We start from the raw sequence: 15,761 nt of genomic DNA on the forward strand, positions 1-15,761 counted from the left end.
CTGATTTCATAAAACTACATGTGGAGAGTGCTGTGTAAGCCTGTAGGTTATCTTGGAGGTATTACTATTATTATTACTGCTGAATAATTGGAGTTGGAAGGGGTCTGTTCCCTAATCTGCTGTAGACACTGCTCAGGATTCTCTGGTCAAATTCTTCCCTTGCTCATACATCTTTGAAGCCCTTCCAAGACTGAGCCCATGTTCATTTACTTTTCTTCATAATTAGTGGTGATTCTACTGATAACTTGCTTTACAAAATGTTGTTGTTGTTTGTTGTTGTTGTTTTTCAAAGTACCTCAAGATTTGGATAGAAAATACTTTAAAGGGGCAAAATATAATTTTCTTGAAAGCTGGAAGGCAGGTACATCACATGGAGAAGCAGAATAAGGCCTGCAGCTCTAATTCATTGGAAGATGTTTTCTGGCATTATTAACAAGAGAAATATCCCAAAGGAGAGGAAAGCAGCTTGAAGCTTGGTAACAACTTGAAGAGACCTTTGCAGCTTTGGCAATCCAGCACTGCAGGTGACCTGTGCTTTCAGGATTTGCTGAAGTTTCTATATATTGTTAATGATTTATTTCATAAGATTTTACTCAAGGGGATGGGAAAAAAGAAAACCCTAGCTTCTAGATCCTGCTCCTGTCCTAGTGTTACCATCTTAGACCTGGGGAGAGTAAAGATATTTTTATTATGCAACTAGGCTAGGAAGGTAGGGCTCAGTATCAACTGGGGCATGATGTGTGGAATAAAAAGTTCTGCTTTTTGCACAGACTTTTTCTGACTGCTAGGATTATTTCTAAAGCAAGGGATTGTACATGGTTTTCTTTTCTGTATACAGGTGCAGGTGAAATATGTTTTTAAGACTCAATTGAAGCTATTGCTATTTTTATTAATCACCCAAAGGATCACAAATGTAAGTATTTCTGATTCTATACTAATGCTACATTATTAAACTCCTTTTTTTAGTGCCCTTTATATTTTCAGAAGTGAAGAGAACATTGCAGAGCAGCTGCATCCCAATGATTTGTGAAGTTAAGACATACTGTCTTACCCTGTGTTGTATCAATGTGACAAACTATATTCTTGATATTATGTATATTCCTGGGGCTTTACCGGGAAACTGGTAGAACTTTCCAAGTGTCCATTTATCAGTACTTTAAAAGACGGCTGATTAATGTTATTTGCATATGAGCAACAGAATGTGTAAACATTGATGGGGGACTCATTTGAATGAGCGCTTTCAGTAGGATTCACAACAGCAACACATCACCAAGGGTGAGAATTATAAGGATTAATGCCTCTTCTGCAGTCAACGGTAGTAGTTATCTGTTTCTCCAGTCTGATCAAATGGAAAGCTCAGAGAAATGCAGTGACAAGGAAGGGTCTGTATGCCTCATAAGTTCTGCGGCCAGCTGAAATAATGCATTTTCAGAATGCATAAGTAAAAACACTAATCCTCCTCCAGCATGTTTTCTCCTAAGCGCTCAGGCTCTTTGTGTGTATGAACTCATTAAGCCTCCTAATGTGACCTGCTAAAGACAGGAATGATGTGTCAGTTCTCATGTAGGGTAACTGAGGCACACCCTATATCGTGGTGTTTGTTTTTGTTTTGTTTTGTTTGTTTGTTTGTTTGTTTTTGTAGGTTTTGTTTTAGTGCATGGGAAAAACAGATGATTTGGATTCTATTTTACTTGATGCAGTTTCCCATGCTGTAACCACAAGAGCATCCTTCCTCTGTACATACATCATCTACAACTAGAAACAGAAATGTCAAAATATTCACAATTTAAACACTTGCATCGTTGCTAAATGCCAGGAATTTAATGTGCGTTTATTCTGCTGAAAGATTTGTCTACCTCAAGTCACCTTTGGGGATGTGTTAGGGATGCCTTGGTTGATAACTCTTTTGGTAGAGTTGTGGAGTAGAACAAGAGGAAATGCATTAAGGAATGAGTGAGAAACTAGAGAGGGCCTTAAGGTGGATATTCCTGTGTTTTACTGTAAATGAGGTACTGGACTTTGCTCTCAGCATTCTTGGGTGCTCATAAAATAATTCAGATTCAAGCACAAAGTATGTCTCTCTTCTGCGTAGTGTAGATGTGTGGTCCACATTAGCATTGCTGCTTGAACATGCTTGTCCACAGTGGGCTTTTTTCAACATACCAGAGCCAAGCGGCTTTCCAGGAGAAGCACTCAGCAACTGCTGATGCAAGCAGAAGCATCACATACTACAAATCCTTCCTGGTCTTTGTAAATTTAGCCACGGTTATTCATGAAGGGTGCAGTCTTTGATACACCATATAGAGGATAGGTGTTCAGCTGTTCATTAACCTCACTGTGATCATTTTCATCAAAATCAAACAAGTTGTGTTCTGTATTGATGCAGCTTGAAGTAAAGGGGGGGGGGGAGGGGGTTTGCCACAGCCTCTTTTGAAATCTTTGCAAAGCTGTCCACTCCACCAGCCTGTTTCTAAATGGAGCCAGCAAAATCTGGTGCGAGAAGAACGTGGCTCACTGGAGAGAGTTAACCTCTGTTTAACAGTTGTTGTAGTTAGGGTATGGCATGTTAGGAAGAACTTCTTTACTGAAAGGGTTGTGAGGCATTGGAACAGGCTGCCTAGGGAAGTGGTGGAGTCACCATCCCTGGAAGTCTTCAAAAGACGTTTAGATGTAGAGCTTAGGGATATGGTTTAGTGGGGACTGCTAGCGTTAGGTCAGAGGTTGGACTCGATGATCTTGAGGTCTCTTCCAACCTAGAAATTCTGTGATTCTGTGAAACCTGTAGCTTGTTGATGTGACTGGCCACAGGGAGAACAGACAGTCCTGTACTTCTGCTGCCACAGGTGTATCCAAACCCTGCTTGGATGTCCAAACTTAGGTGCCTGCAGAATGGACAGAGCCCTTCCATCCCTTTCTTCCCTATGCCTAATCCATGTGCTTCATTACTCCCCTTTCACTGGATTTGGCAGTTGTGTAGTTGGAGGGTGGGACAAACTAGCTCACGGATGTTGTGGAAGAAATATCTCCCCTTTCCAGGGGTGTGGAGATGGACAGTACCTTAGAACTGCTGCAGTATCAGGAATACAGTGGGAGTGTGTGGCCGGGATGGGAAGGATCAATAAAGAATGCTGGAGGGGGAGAGAGGAGGACCTCTGTCTCTTTCCAAGAACCAATTCAGAGACCTGCATTGACACTCCTGGAAACAGCAACTTCTGTCCTTTCTGTGTAAGTGCCTTGTGCCCAGGGCCCAATTCCCATAAGAAACGTCAACATTAAATATTGTTTCAAACGTGGAAATGATCTCATTCTTCCTAGAGCTTATTTGGGTTTTCTGTCTTGGTTACTATTTATGGGAAATAGCTGGTTGAATCCAACTTGTCAAGCAGTGCAGATCACTGCCTGGAAGTCCTCTTTATTTGCCACTCCATTGGTCTCCATCTTCACACTTTGTTGACACTGAGTTGGCATTTCCCTTCAGGCTTCCTGCAGGTAACTCCAATTGTCTTCCTCTCCACTTGTTGGATAAAGAAATGGAGTCACCTTAGTCACCTTATAGGGCAGTAGAGGCTTGCATGTTGAAAAGTAGCAGTGAGCTGTTCTGCAGGAACTTGGGAGTTGCTTTTCCTTCTGCCTTCCTATGAAGCCCATACCTTCGTATTAAGTAACCTATGTTGCATGAAGAGTGCTTCTTACTGATGAGCCTCAGTCCTTTTCTCAGCCGCTTTACCCCCGGGACATGCTGCTAGACACTTCTGAAAGCTTTACTGGTAGGAAAGGCTCTTTCCTAGAGAGGCTGTCATCTTGTTCTCTTATTCTTGTCATAATTAATTTGATCTTGAAAGCATATGAAATTAGGTTCTTTCCTGTTTTCTTTATTTAATCTGGAAATTTGCCCATTTTTGTATGTTTAACTGTGGTGTAGCAGATACACTACAGCCTCAATATGTTTTAGAAACCTGAGCAAATAAGCATATCCTCTGTTCCTTTTCCCACTCACTTTCTATTGCAGCTGGATATGGCAAGAGTTTTTGCCCACCCACACCCTGCTTGTGCTTCTCTTGTCCCTTAGCTAGGAAACCAGATAATTGAATTGAATCTCTGAGATTAAGTTAATGGAAAACTCCACCTGTTTTGGATGAGCTTTCCCAGGCCACGACTGGAGAATGACCTTCCACAGGAAACTAATGCCCTTCACAAACCTCATCATCTTTCACCTAGGTGCAAATCTTCTCTTTGCCTTTCTTTACTCTCCCCCCCCCCCCCTCCTTTCTAGAATGGTGGATATATGTGTGTGTGTGTAGGAGGGAATGTGTATATGTACACATACCCGTAACAAAGCACTCCTGGTCACACTTAGCCCTAGAGATGAGCAGTTGTGGTGTTAGGCAGTGGACTGCACGAAGCCTCAGAGATCTGAAGAAGGGAAAAAAAATAAAAGAAACCCTGAAGAGTTGCTTTTCTTTTTACCTAAACCTCTACCTCAAATCCCAGCTACCCCCTCGCAGTGTATTTTTGTTCTCAAAGTGATACACAGCTGCTGTTGAAATGCAAAAGCACAGTTGTATTGACCCTGCCTCTTCTTCCCTAAACCAGTCTGATGGTAAGACAGAATGACAGTGCTTTCTCTGTTCAGTTGCCCTCGTTAGCCCTGGAGGGATTATATTGTTGCTGTTAGGGCTCTTTCAGGAAGCAGCGTTTCTATCCACCTTGGGTATCACAGAATCGTCTAAGTTGGAAGACACCTCCAAGATCACCTAGTCCAACCTCTGACCTTACACTAACCAGTCCTCCACTAAACCATACCACTGAGCTCTACATCTAAACGTCTTTTAAAGACCTCCAGGGATGGTGACTCAACCACTTCCCTGGGCAGCCCATTCCAGTGCCTAACAGCCCTTTCAGTAAAGAAGTTCTTCCTAATATCCAACCTAAACCTCCCCTGGCACAACTTTAGCCCATTCCCCCTCATCCTGTTGCCAGGCACGTGGGAGAATAGACCAACCCCCACCTTGCTACAGCCTCCTTTAAGGTACCTGTAGAGTGCAATAAGGTTGCCCCTGAGCCTCCTTTTCTTCAGGCTGAACAAGCCCAGCTCCCTCAGCTGCTCCTCATAGGACTTGTTCTCCAGGCCCCTCACCAGCTTCGTCGCCCTTCTCTGCACCTGCTCAAGCACCTCCATATCCTTCTTGTAGTGAGGGGCCCTAAACTGAACACAGTACTCGAGGTGCGGCCTCACCAGAGCCAAGTACAGGGGAACAATACCCTAGCCCTGCTGGCCACACTGCTTCTTATACAAGCCAGGGTGCTGTTGGCCTTCTTGGCCACCTGAGCACACTGCTGGCTCATATTCAGCCAACTATCCACCAATACTCCAGGTCCTTCTCCACCAGGCAGCTTTCCAACCACTCATCTCCCAGCCTGTAGCTCTGCTTGGGGTTGTTGTGCCCCAGGTGGAGGACCCAGCACTTGGCCTTGTTGACCTTCATCAGTACAGAGGGCTGGAGCTCCTGGTGGTTTGGTGGTAAGGGCAGGGCCCATCTCTCATCTCTACCTCCCAAATCTGCTTCCCAGCTTCAGCCTCTAGGAAGGTGGTACCACGTATTCCTCTTCTCTGGGTCAAGAGACTGTACGCATCTTTTCCTATCTGTATCCTGGGTCTCATCACGGTCATCTGCTTATGTGCCAACAGCTGTCTCCTTCTCCAAAAACCATAGTTAAAGAAATTAACTGTTGTAGTGGGATTTGAATGGGCAAGCATCTGATCTCCGGCACTGCACGTACTAACAAGATGCACCACCTGCGTTTGTAGCTTTTAAGGCCAGAGGGATCTGTTGTGCTCATTAACCCTGACTGCAGGCATAGCACAGGCTGTAGCTGGTCGGTCATTGATGTCCTGCATCTTGTTTAGCTGCCAACTCCTTTGCTGTCACAAACTTATTATGTGTAATGTCTATATTAAATTGTGACTGATGTGATTTTCAAAAGAGCCTAGCAAGAGTCAGGAATTTGAACATATATCACCAAAAAAGAAAAAACAATTCAGTGCCATCTTCTCCTGCCATAAAATCCAATACAAAAATCCCTCCTAGTTCCCAAAGGCGAAGCCTCTCTCTGTTCCTGCCTCCTTAAGCTCCTTAGAAAAGAGAAAGGCTTCTTAGCATCCCTAAAATTAAAGAGTTGAATTTTTTGTCTCAAGGCTGAAAATATATTACAATTTCAAGGAAGCTTTATGCAGATGTCATATTAGAACCATCTTTTATTTTTTACTACTTTCTTGAGTTGTACCTCTTGGCCATGAAAGAGCCAGACCTGGAGAAATCTACTGTGACTGAAATATACTTTCAGACAGCTGTATGTGTTTTGAAGTGGAACATATCTTTCATTGGACCCGAGTATACTTTTATCCAGAAAACCAGTAAGTAACCAAGGAGGAAGCAGAGTTCTGGTCAGTGACCTCTAAAAGGATTGCTCTTGCTCTGTAATAAAAATTATTTCATGATCCAAAACATTGCAGTAAAATGTTGTGCAAGGAAATTAATTTAGCAGGTCTTAAAACAAGATTTTCTTGAATATGTGTGGATACAAGTACTTGCTAAAAGCTGACAAAATGCTTAGGTGCAGATGAATGCACTTACTTCAGTAGGTAGAAGTGTCTACAACCATGCAGCTCTTCTTTGAGGACAAAGATCTACACCACGTTGGAACCTGGGGAGACGCAAGAGAGAGGAAAGATGGCAGCAAGCTAAAGCCAACCCTGAAATACCATGCCATTGCACAGCACCATTACCTTTTCAGCAGACTGCTGATTTCACTTGTTGGCCCCCTCAGAGAGGGAGGCCTGCATGGCACTGCCGATCTGGTTCCCCCATCATGTGCTGTGCTGAGACCTGCCCTGTTGAGCCCCTGGGGCACTGCACAGAGCTGGCCTCATCTTTGGAGCACTCTTTGGAAGACAGAGCAGCGAGGGTACACCAGCCCCCCTGTGCCCTGGCTCTCCATCCTTCTTGACCGAGCAGATGTATAACCTCTTCTGTTTTTCCCCCTCTACCCAAGGTTAATGGGGTGCACGTGTTTGTCTGTCTTGTGGCCATGTGCACAGTGGTTTTAATGGTATTAAAGCCCAAAAGTTTGGATTGTTGTCTGAAAAAGCCCTCCTGTAAAGAAATTAAAGTGATTTTTTTGGAAGGACTGAGCTCGTGAAAATATTTACTGCAGTCATTCAATGCCAAGGTCCAATGCTCCTAGACCAGGATGTCTGAAGATTGTACTGTGGGATGGAGCTGCCGATCTCCCACTACTAATGAAAGCTGAAGCTATAATTTTCACATCAAAAGTATTTTTGCTAATGTGCATATACATTTCTATATATGCCTAGTTTATATATACACCCATAGATGCATGCCATAAATGTATATATTTTTGTATATACACACGCAGTGTTACCACCCGGTATCTTTTCCTGTCAGGGAAAGGAATTTCCATTTGTCAGTCATGCTTGCCACTCGCTGGAAGCAGGACTGAATCACAGGCAGGTGTTCATGGGAGACTCGTGCTGCTTTCCTTGGTTGAAAAGCAGGAAATCCTGGAGTGCAGTGGAACTCCAACATTCAGTTTTTATTCCATATTAGGAAATACTTCCTTATCATTACCACGGATGTGTTGTAACCATTCATGAGATTAATTTCGGTGAGGCACGTTGTAAAAGCAAGGCCCTGTTGCTTCGTTCTCGCTTTTGGGCATACTGGGCTGGAGGGACCGAAGACCCCGGCCCAGGGACCGATGGGCTTTTACAACCAATGCTGGCAAAACCTTCCTCACCAAGATGTTTCAAGAGAGGCACTGGGAGCCCCAGCACTCCATCCAGGTTACTCCACCTCTCATGCTGGCATGGAGCACTGAGTGGCAATGGGAGAGAAGCAAAAAGATGGCTGAAAGCGAGGCTGGATGGAAAGTGGGACGGCTTCTTTCAGAAACTGCACTGGCTAATGCCAGCTTGGGGTGAATTTATAACTGGCGCTTTTGCTGCTGTCATTTTGGAGGGATTGTCACCTGCTTCGAGCCCTTTCTTTGTACTTGGCTGCAGGTGGGGTTTGTGGTGTTAGGAGCCTGCAGCAGCCACAGGTCCCTCACATGTCCCCAGCCCCATCTACTGGGGTTCTGCACATGTGCTGACATCTCTGTATGTTTTTTTCATGGCAGTCAGGCACTGGGAGCACCACTCTTCTCTCTCTGTCAGCTGGGACCAGGGCAGTCGCGGGGTTCAGACGCAGCTACGAGGGGTGGCTTGTGTGGGTGCTCTGTGGGGAAAGCGAGAATGGCTTAAAATGGCTAAAACATTTGAGCATCTTTTGCTTTTAAATAGCAGAGCCTGTTCTGATGGGGCTAATTTTACTCTGCTTCTTAGTGCTGCTTTAAATAGAGCAAATGTAATTCATGCTGTAACTTTAAAGAAGCAAAACTTAGTGAACATAACGTGCCTTGAGAACGAATAACAAACTAAAGGAAATGAAGTATATAGTAAGGTAAATGAAAGGCTAACGTGTTAGTGAGGCTTGTTGCAGTTTTGCATTTCATTTTCACTTCTCAGATGGGGACTGCACTAAAAGCCAGGGGATGTCAAAAAGATCTGCTTTTGGCAGTAACACCGAAGAAGAAAAATCTGCGTGTGAAGTATCTGATTTGTTGTATTTGGCAGGGAATGTTGCCTCCTTCAGATATATTTAATAAAATAGAGGCTTGTGAGTTGTAATACTACCGAAAACATAAATTATGTAGGAAGAAAATATTTTCCTTTCCAAAACATATCCCAGAGCAGTGCTCGGCAAACGCACTGGTCTAACAACAATGAACTTCAGTAACAGCAGTAGCGCAGCTAGTGTCACCCAGATGCCAGAAAAAAAAAAAAAAAAGAATACTAATGTCAAAACTCACTGAATTTAAGTTCACATATGCTAATTAAAAATCTTTGGGCAAGACTGTATTTTGACGGTGGCAGTCTTTGTTTTGTGATAACATAAGCACTAAGATCTGGCTCCAAGACTTGAAAAATACTGGCCCAAGGCTGGCAGAGATGGCAGTAGCAGGGTTTTTCCTGTTTGCTTGCTGTCCCAAGGCTTCAGGACTCTGTAGCGTTTTGTGTGTTTCTGGAGGTTTCTCAAAAGTTTTGGAAGTGGATTCCAAAAGGGTTGTAGGAGAAGAAGGCAGAGAACTTCTCTGAGAGGAGGTTTGGTGTAAACAATGGGACAGTGAAAACAGGCACGACACAATTGCCAAATTTGTGCTGGAAGAACCTGTAGCACAGAAAGTCCTTTTCCTTCAGGGCTGTTAACACAGCATGACCACTTTCTCCTTCTGTCCAATCACTGGAGCTACCAGCTGTCCCACAACACTTTTATCCGTGCTACCTGTGTGCATATCAGCTCCCAGTATGCACAGTTGCGTGCTCCACAAGTTGCCCACAGAGCCTGGGCGGCTGCTGCTCCAGCTGCTGCTCCTCCCCTCGCCGGCTGCTGTGTCACACCACCTCATCCTGCTGAGCCTTTGGCTGCTTGTTGCATTTATCTGTCCCTGCCCACTGCCTTTTGATGTGAATCATGCAGTTATTTGTGTATGGTGGGTTGTTTTTTTTGTATACATGTGTATAAATATCCTGTCTCTCTTTAACGGAATCTGAGCAATTTGGAGTTGGCAGGGCTGGTGCTCAGACATCCATCTGTGCTGTATCCATTCTGTCTTCCCAGATAGCACTTTATTTTTTAGATGTAATTCCAGTCACCAGTGGGTTTAGTGCCCAGTTTTGCTAGCTGCTTTGCCGTGTTGCCTGTACAGAGCTGAGCAGTGTTACTCTGAGTGTTCCCTGGCTTCTCACCCAGAAGAACTCCAGTGCTACACATGGTGGTGATAACTGGCACTTCTGAAGGTAACCACTGTATTGAGCTGTGTGAATTTACTTTGGAACAAGTCTGACACCAAAACTGTGTCTCTTTTAGTTTCTAGTTCTATAAACTAGAGTTTATAAACTTTGCAGCTTTAACATTTTTACTGCAGTAGGGAACTGGCTTCCTAATTCCTGGGGTTAGGAGCGTGCTTGGGTATCTAAATGACAATCGTTATCAGCCTTACTGTGAAGTGGCATGGCTGTTTTGAGAGGAGGGGCTGGCATTCAGTATGCCATTCAACATGTATGTAGCTTTATGTTTCAAATCAGTGTCAGAGACCCAGCGGCATGAAGAAGGCATCATAGTGCTGTCACGTGGAGAAATACATATTTTTGTCTCTGAAAGAATTGTGTTCTTTGCTCAGTAGCTTAAGTACACATTTAGTAACAAGTCTGGAGTAAACTTACTGTTGGGCTGATGTATGGTTATGTTGTATGCATGGTTTCAAGAATAAGAATATTTCCTTTGTGGGACTTGGATCCAGATTGATTTGATAGTATGGATCCAGATTAATTTGATAGTAAAACCAAATTACATGATACAAGGTGTAAGTGCAGGAAACCTGCCTGGAAGGAGGTTGGCATCTTCAGAGCCAGTCTTATGGAAGCAAAGCCCAGTCGTGACACTGTCCCTGTCCAGCTTGCACAAGTTTGCTTTTCTCCCGGCTGTCTGTGTAAGAGAGCAAGAGCTGATCATAGTGGTTGCTGTAGTATCTTGAGACGTGAACCCCCTAATAAGGCAAGCAGCATTCTTCATGGAACGATTGGCTTCAGTTCTCACTGCCTGTAGCAAGTGGTCGCATATTCACCTTCTCATTGAAATAAAAAGGTCACTTAAAAAGGTAAATGTGAAAGATCAGAAGAATGTCAGAAGGATCTGAAATGATTGACTTCCCTGTCTTTTCTGGAGGGAGGTAGCTGTCTTTTACTGAGATAGTGATGGTGAACTGTGAGGTACAGTTCAAATGTTTGGTGATAAAAAGTGTTAGGGTTATGCTGTCTACTCCACATCCCTGTCCTTTTGCTCCATGTTTGCAGGCTGGAAAGTAAGGCATAGGGTAATAAAGTAAATTTCTTGACACCTTGTAGCACATCTGGGTAAGTAAAAATAGGCTCTAAGATTATCAAGTGTGGAGCTTCATGCTTCCCTGGCAGGTGATAGCTCTGCGCCCTCCCTCAGCTCCAAGTGTCCCAAGCGGGAGCTGTGAAAGCGAGAGACCATGTGCACGAGGCTTGGATTTTGTGTCTTCATCCTCTCCTGATTAGAAAATAAACCCAGCTGAGTGCCAAGCATTTTCTTTAGGGGAGAATGGATCTCCAGGGGCCTTGACTTCTTCCATCTTTCCCCTTCTGAGTTTTTACTAATACACGGGATTGGATACTTCTGATGTTTTGCTTTAATTAACCAGAGCCTTAATCTGAGAATCTAATATGAAAACACTGCTGATGGACTGTGGGAGCTGCCAAGAAGCCTCCTGGAGAGGATGTGAGTTTTGAGTTACCAGTTGTGCAGCAGAAGCTAGATTTCCAATGGTGGAGACACTGTCAGGAAAATCAATGCTGTAATAGAGTTGCCATGCTAGATAGGAGCAGAGGCTGAAGTTGTAGTAGCTACTGTTTGGCCTGTCTTTACTTTCCAGTTAGAAAATACATGTATCTCAGAGTAAAGCAAAAAAATATATATGCTTGGGCCAGGCAGCATTTTTCACCAGGAAGGAGATAGCAGGTGAGGAGAGAAACTTACTCAGAGGGGACTCTTAATCTCCAGTTAGTTAGCATGGGGCTTGCTGTCCCCTTTCTGCTGCTCTTCCTTTGGTGGTGCCCTCCATGCCACTATCCCACCTACCTCTCATATAGGGCGACAAGGGGATGCTTTGCACACCTAGAGCTCCTCACTCCTCTCTCCTCTGTGTCCCTGCCATAGGGGCTAACTGATGAGCAGACCAGGCACTGGGAGAAAGTCTCACACTGGGAATTTAGCCACCTGTTCAGGCGGCACAAACCTGATTCCTGGGCCAAAGAGCACATATGGTTCTTCTGCTCTTGGCAGCTCCAAGGCCTTGTCCCGCAGGCCACACACAGCTCAGCGCCTCCTGTTGATTAGATTGTTTTGATGTCTCTCTCATTCAGAGCCTGTGGTGTATCATTTTTTCCAAAGCAACGGGCCCTTCAGAAAGGCCTTCGGTCTTTGCCAGCCAGAGGAGCTGCAGCGAAGTGTGCCTGGTCAGCTCATGTGAGCTTCCTGTGCTCCAGGGAGCCCAGTGCAGTGCCAGTGCTGCAGCACTGGAGAACAGTGGTGCTCTGCCAAGTTATGCGAGTTGGGGTGGGTTAATCAGCTTCTGAGGGCATTTCCAAGAGCTGTGGGTGGCACCTCTTCAAAACATTCCCATGAACGTGGTGAGGTCAGTAAAAGCAGGGTTCAGGCAATGAAGCTTTGAAGCCTCTTCCTTCCACCCCCTCCAGCATCAGCTGTTTACAAAAGTCATACTTAAATATTTTACTTGATGGCTCCCAACTGCATATTTTGTTTGAGATGCAGATTTGTGCGTTGTTTTGGGGTTGGATAGTGCAAGCAGAGAGGTAGGAGGAAAAAGGACAAAGAGGTTTTCTCTGTTGTGAATTGAGTAGGGTTTGCTGAGCACATTGGGTGTCCTGCCACCTCAAGCACTTTTCCACTTATGTTGGGGAACCTGGAGAGCTCACAGTGCTTCTCAGATTCACAACGCTTTTACCCCATAGTGACAGAGCCGACTGGTAGCCATCTAGGGCCAGGCACCAACCACAAGGAGAGCGAATGTCAGCTGCCTTCATCCCTCCTCACCCGGCAGAGCTTCAGGGCCACTGGGGCACGTGAGGCCATGTGGGGTACAGGCAGCCCATGCTCCTGTGGCCATCTCCCTCCTGTCCTAGTGGGCTTGTGCTGTGGTATGGTGGGGAGGTCGGCATGACCTGTGGATCAAGAGCTTTCTCTGAGCTCACTAGGTTACTGGTTGGGTTCTCTTCTGTGTTTTCTTACTGTAGCACCACAGTGAAGTTCAGCCCTGCTATAAATAGTGGGGTGTGCTGATGCCAGAGCGGTTATCTCATTTTCACAGGCTTAATAAAATCAAATGACTTAGATTCACTCTTCGGTAGCATTGGCATTTGCAACTATAGGAGCATGGGGAAAACAAATCAATGGGAAACAAAACTGCAGTATGGTTTTATCCTACCAGGAATAGGAGGCGTACAAATGGTAAACAGCCCGTTGCCTGCTGATGCTAGGGCGTGCTTTACCTTAAAGAAAGGTTAATCCACTCCGAGCCTGGGCTAATGCTACACTCCCCTGACACTGCAAAACCATCAGAAGGCAAGTTTTTACTTTGCTAGATAATTTCTTGAAATAATTTAATCGTGGATGCTGGTGTGTGTTCAGCATTTGTTTAATTTGGGTGTGTCAACACACTGCCTGCCGGTTTTGCTCTCAGATACCTGTTTTATATTTACCTTTTCCCACCTATCAAGGAAGAAAGGTAGTGTAATGTAGGAGAGCAGACTTAGCAGGTAGAATGCAGCAAAGTTCCCTAACTTTTGGAAAAGTGTCCAGCATAAGGGATGTTTTTGTATGGAGAAAGTAGCCCCTGAATTTTCAGTGACAGTTACTGGGAGTTGACAGCTCTCATCTTTCTCTAGTAGAAAATTGAAGGGGACAGAATAATGATTAAAAAAAATAAAGATCTGCATCATCATAAAACAGCTGTAGTGCTATTAAAACCTCCTTGCACATGTGTGGGGAGATCCATTTGTATTCTCAGAGCTCCAGCATCTTGCACACTCCAAAATACATGGCTAAAGTAATAGCCATATAATGTTATAAAAAGCCTTTATTTGTGATACAGCAGCTGCATTTCTGGCAACAAATATCTTATTGTCACCCCAAATTCAATTAAAAATTCACAAGATAAAGTGCTGTCTTCACAGAGAGTAGCCAGCGCATCCAAAACAAAGAAAAACAAACAAACAAAAAAACACAAGACAGAATTAAGCAATCTTCCTATATGATGTAGAAATGCAAGTCTATTTCTGTATGAAACCTTTAATTATTTTACCTTAAAAGGTATTAAGGGCTGCCTGAAGATCATAAACCTAATTTAAGGTTTGTCTTCCTCAAAATCCCCTGGTGAAATTAGAGGGGTTACATGAAAGAAAGGAAGGAAGGAAGGAAGGAAGGAAGGAAGGAAGGAAGGAAGGAAGGAAGGAAGGAAGGAAGGAAAAGAAAAAAGTGTATTTACTTCTGGTTAGCTTTTCAAAATAATAAATAAATAAATAAACACCTTGAGCAAACAAAGATGCTGTTATTTGTGGCTCCCCTCTGTGGTGGAGCAGCAGCTCTGCTGGTGTGCCTCAGCCCATGTTCAGGTAGGGCATGAGTCCTCCTAGGACACACTGTGTTTTGTTCCTCTTGTTGACTTTTTCTTTTAACCCCTGTCAGCTGCAAGGAGCTTGGGACTGCCCTGAGATGCCTTTGTCCTTCATTAAAAGGGATCTTCTGGCACAGGGAATTCTGTAAAGAGTGGGTGCTCCAGAAAGCCCTCATCTGGTTGTCAGTGTGGCACAGGGGTAGTGGTAAATGAATGAAACCGAAATGCTGGTAGCCTAATGCTCTTGTGGTGGGGAAGAGTTTTCTATTCTTGCTGGTTGGCTGTTGCTTTAAAAAAAAAAAAAAAAAGGAAAAATACGGAAGTTTTCCATTTAAGATATGGTGATGCCAGTATTTCACTTTGACGTGATACTTTCTAAAATTCCCCAACTGTCCATGTGCAATTTTGTTGAGCTCCTTTTGAATTCTAAGATATCAGGTAGGTATTCCTTATCCTTGAAGTCATTTCTGGATAGTGTTAGGATTTTTGTTCATTTTTCCTGTCCTTCTGGTAGTCCTTAGCATTTCCGGAGTCTGAAGATGCCACAAAGCCATCCTGCACATCCAGCTGTGGGAGCTGCCCCATCCTCTTGCTTTTTTCTTTTACTTTCCATGCTCTGCCATCTCTTCCCTCCCCCAGGCTGGGCTCAGGCCCACCAGAGGTACATTTTCCCAACATGAGGTGTTTGCTTTTTTTTGTTTTGTGTTAGAGAGTGGGTAGTAAGTCCTGGTAACTTGGGATAGTTTTATAATACAATGTTTTGTTGGTTTTTGTTTTTTGTTTTTTTTTAAATGGAGTTTCTTATATACTAAGAACAGTGCTTTTCCTGTGATTTCTATAGTGTCTAAGATTTTGGAGATGGAGAGTAGGAAAGAAGTATACATATCCACTTTTTTTCCAAGTGAGTAATTATTTGATGTGCTCTGTTTCAGTGCATGTTACCATGGCGATGACTGCAGGGACTACAACATCCTTTCCCATGAGCAACCACACCCGGGAGAGAGTGACAGTGGCCAAGCTTACGCTGGAGAACTTCTACAGCAACCTAATTACCCAGCACGAAGAGAGAGAAACAAGGTACCAGCTCTGCTTTCTCTCACCTTTCTCCAGCTTTTCTTGGTTGGCTTTTGGCAGCATTTGTTCAGGAGGAGTTTCAGCCCTGTGCACAGAGTGGGTCTCAGCAGGTTTTCATTACTTGATAGCAAGGAGCTCATCACCTAAAGGTGCAGCTGCTGTCTGTGCTGGCAGACCTGTGAACATGCCCTCCTGCACCAAGCAGTCACTGAGCGCCTCTGCTGCTGAAGTTCTCGTGCAACTTATCACCTTCTCAAATTATTATTACTTTATGGAAACCACTCTGTGTGTGGTCTTACTTTGCTGCACATGTGAGGTTTTTACTTGTGTGCGTGGTTTTGGTGACCTCT

At 44.2% G+C, this 15,761-nt stretch overlaps 1 protein-coding gene across 3 annotated transcripts in view; it reads left to right on the forward strand.

Moving 5' to 3' along the window:
• The window catches only part of STK38L (serine/threonine kinase 38 like), a 50,200-nt gene that overhangs the window by 14,155 nt on the left and 20,284 nt on the right, over positions 1 to 15,761 (forward strand). For 2 of the 3 annotated variants that reach the window (XM_084301011.1, XM_084301013.1), the window contains exon 2: positions 15,270 to 15,414. In XM_084301011.1, coding sequence (XP_084157137.1) covers positions 15,281 to 15,414 — 134 coding nt within the window. In that variant the 5' untranslated portion in view covers positions 15,270 to 15,280. Of the gene's footprint in view, positions 1 to 838; positions 914 to 15,269; positions 15,415 to 15,761 lie in introns of all 3 variants that reach the window. The other variant, XM_084301012.1, reaches the window with a different exon arrangement.

Source organism: Netta rufina (assembly GCF_964035555.1).
Source record: "Netta rufina genome assembly, chromosome: 1".
Taxonomy (NCBI): Eukaryota; Metazoa; Chordata; class Aves; order Anseriformes; family Anatidae; genus Netta; species Netta rufina.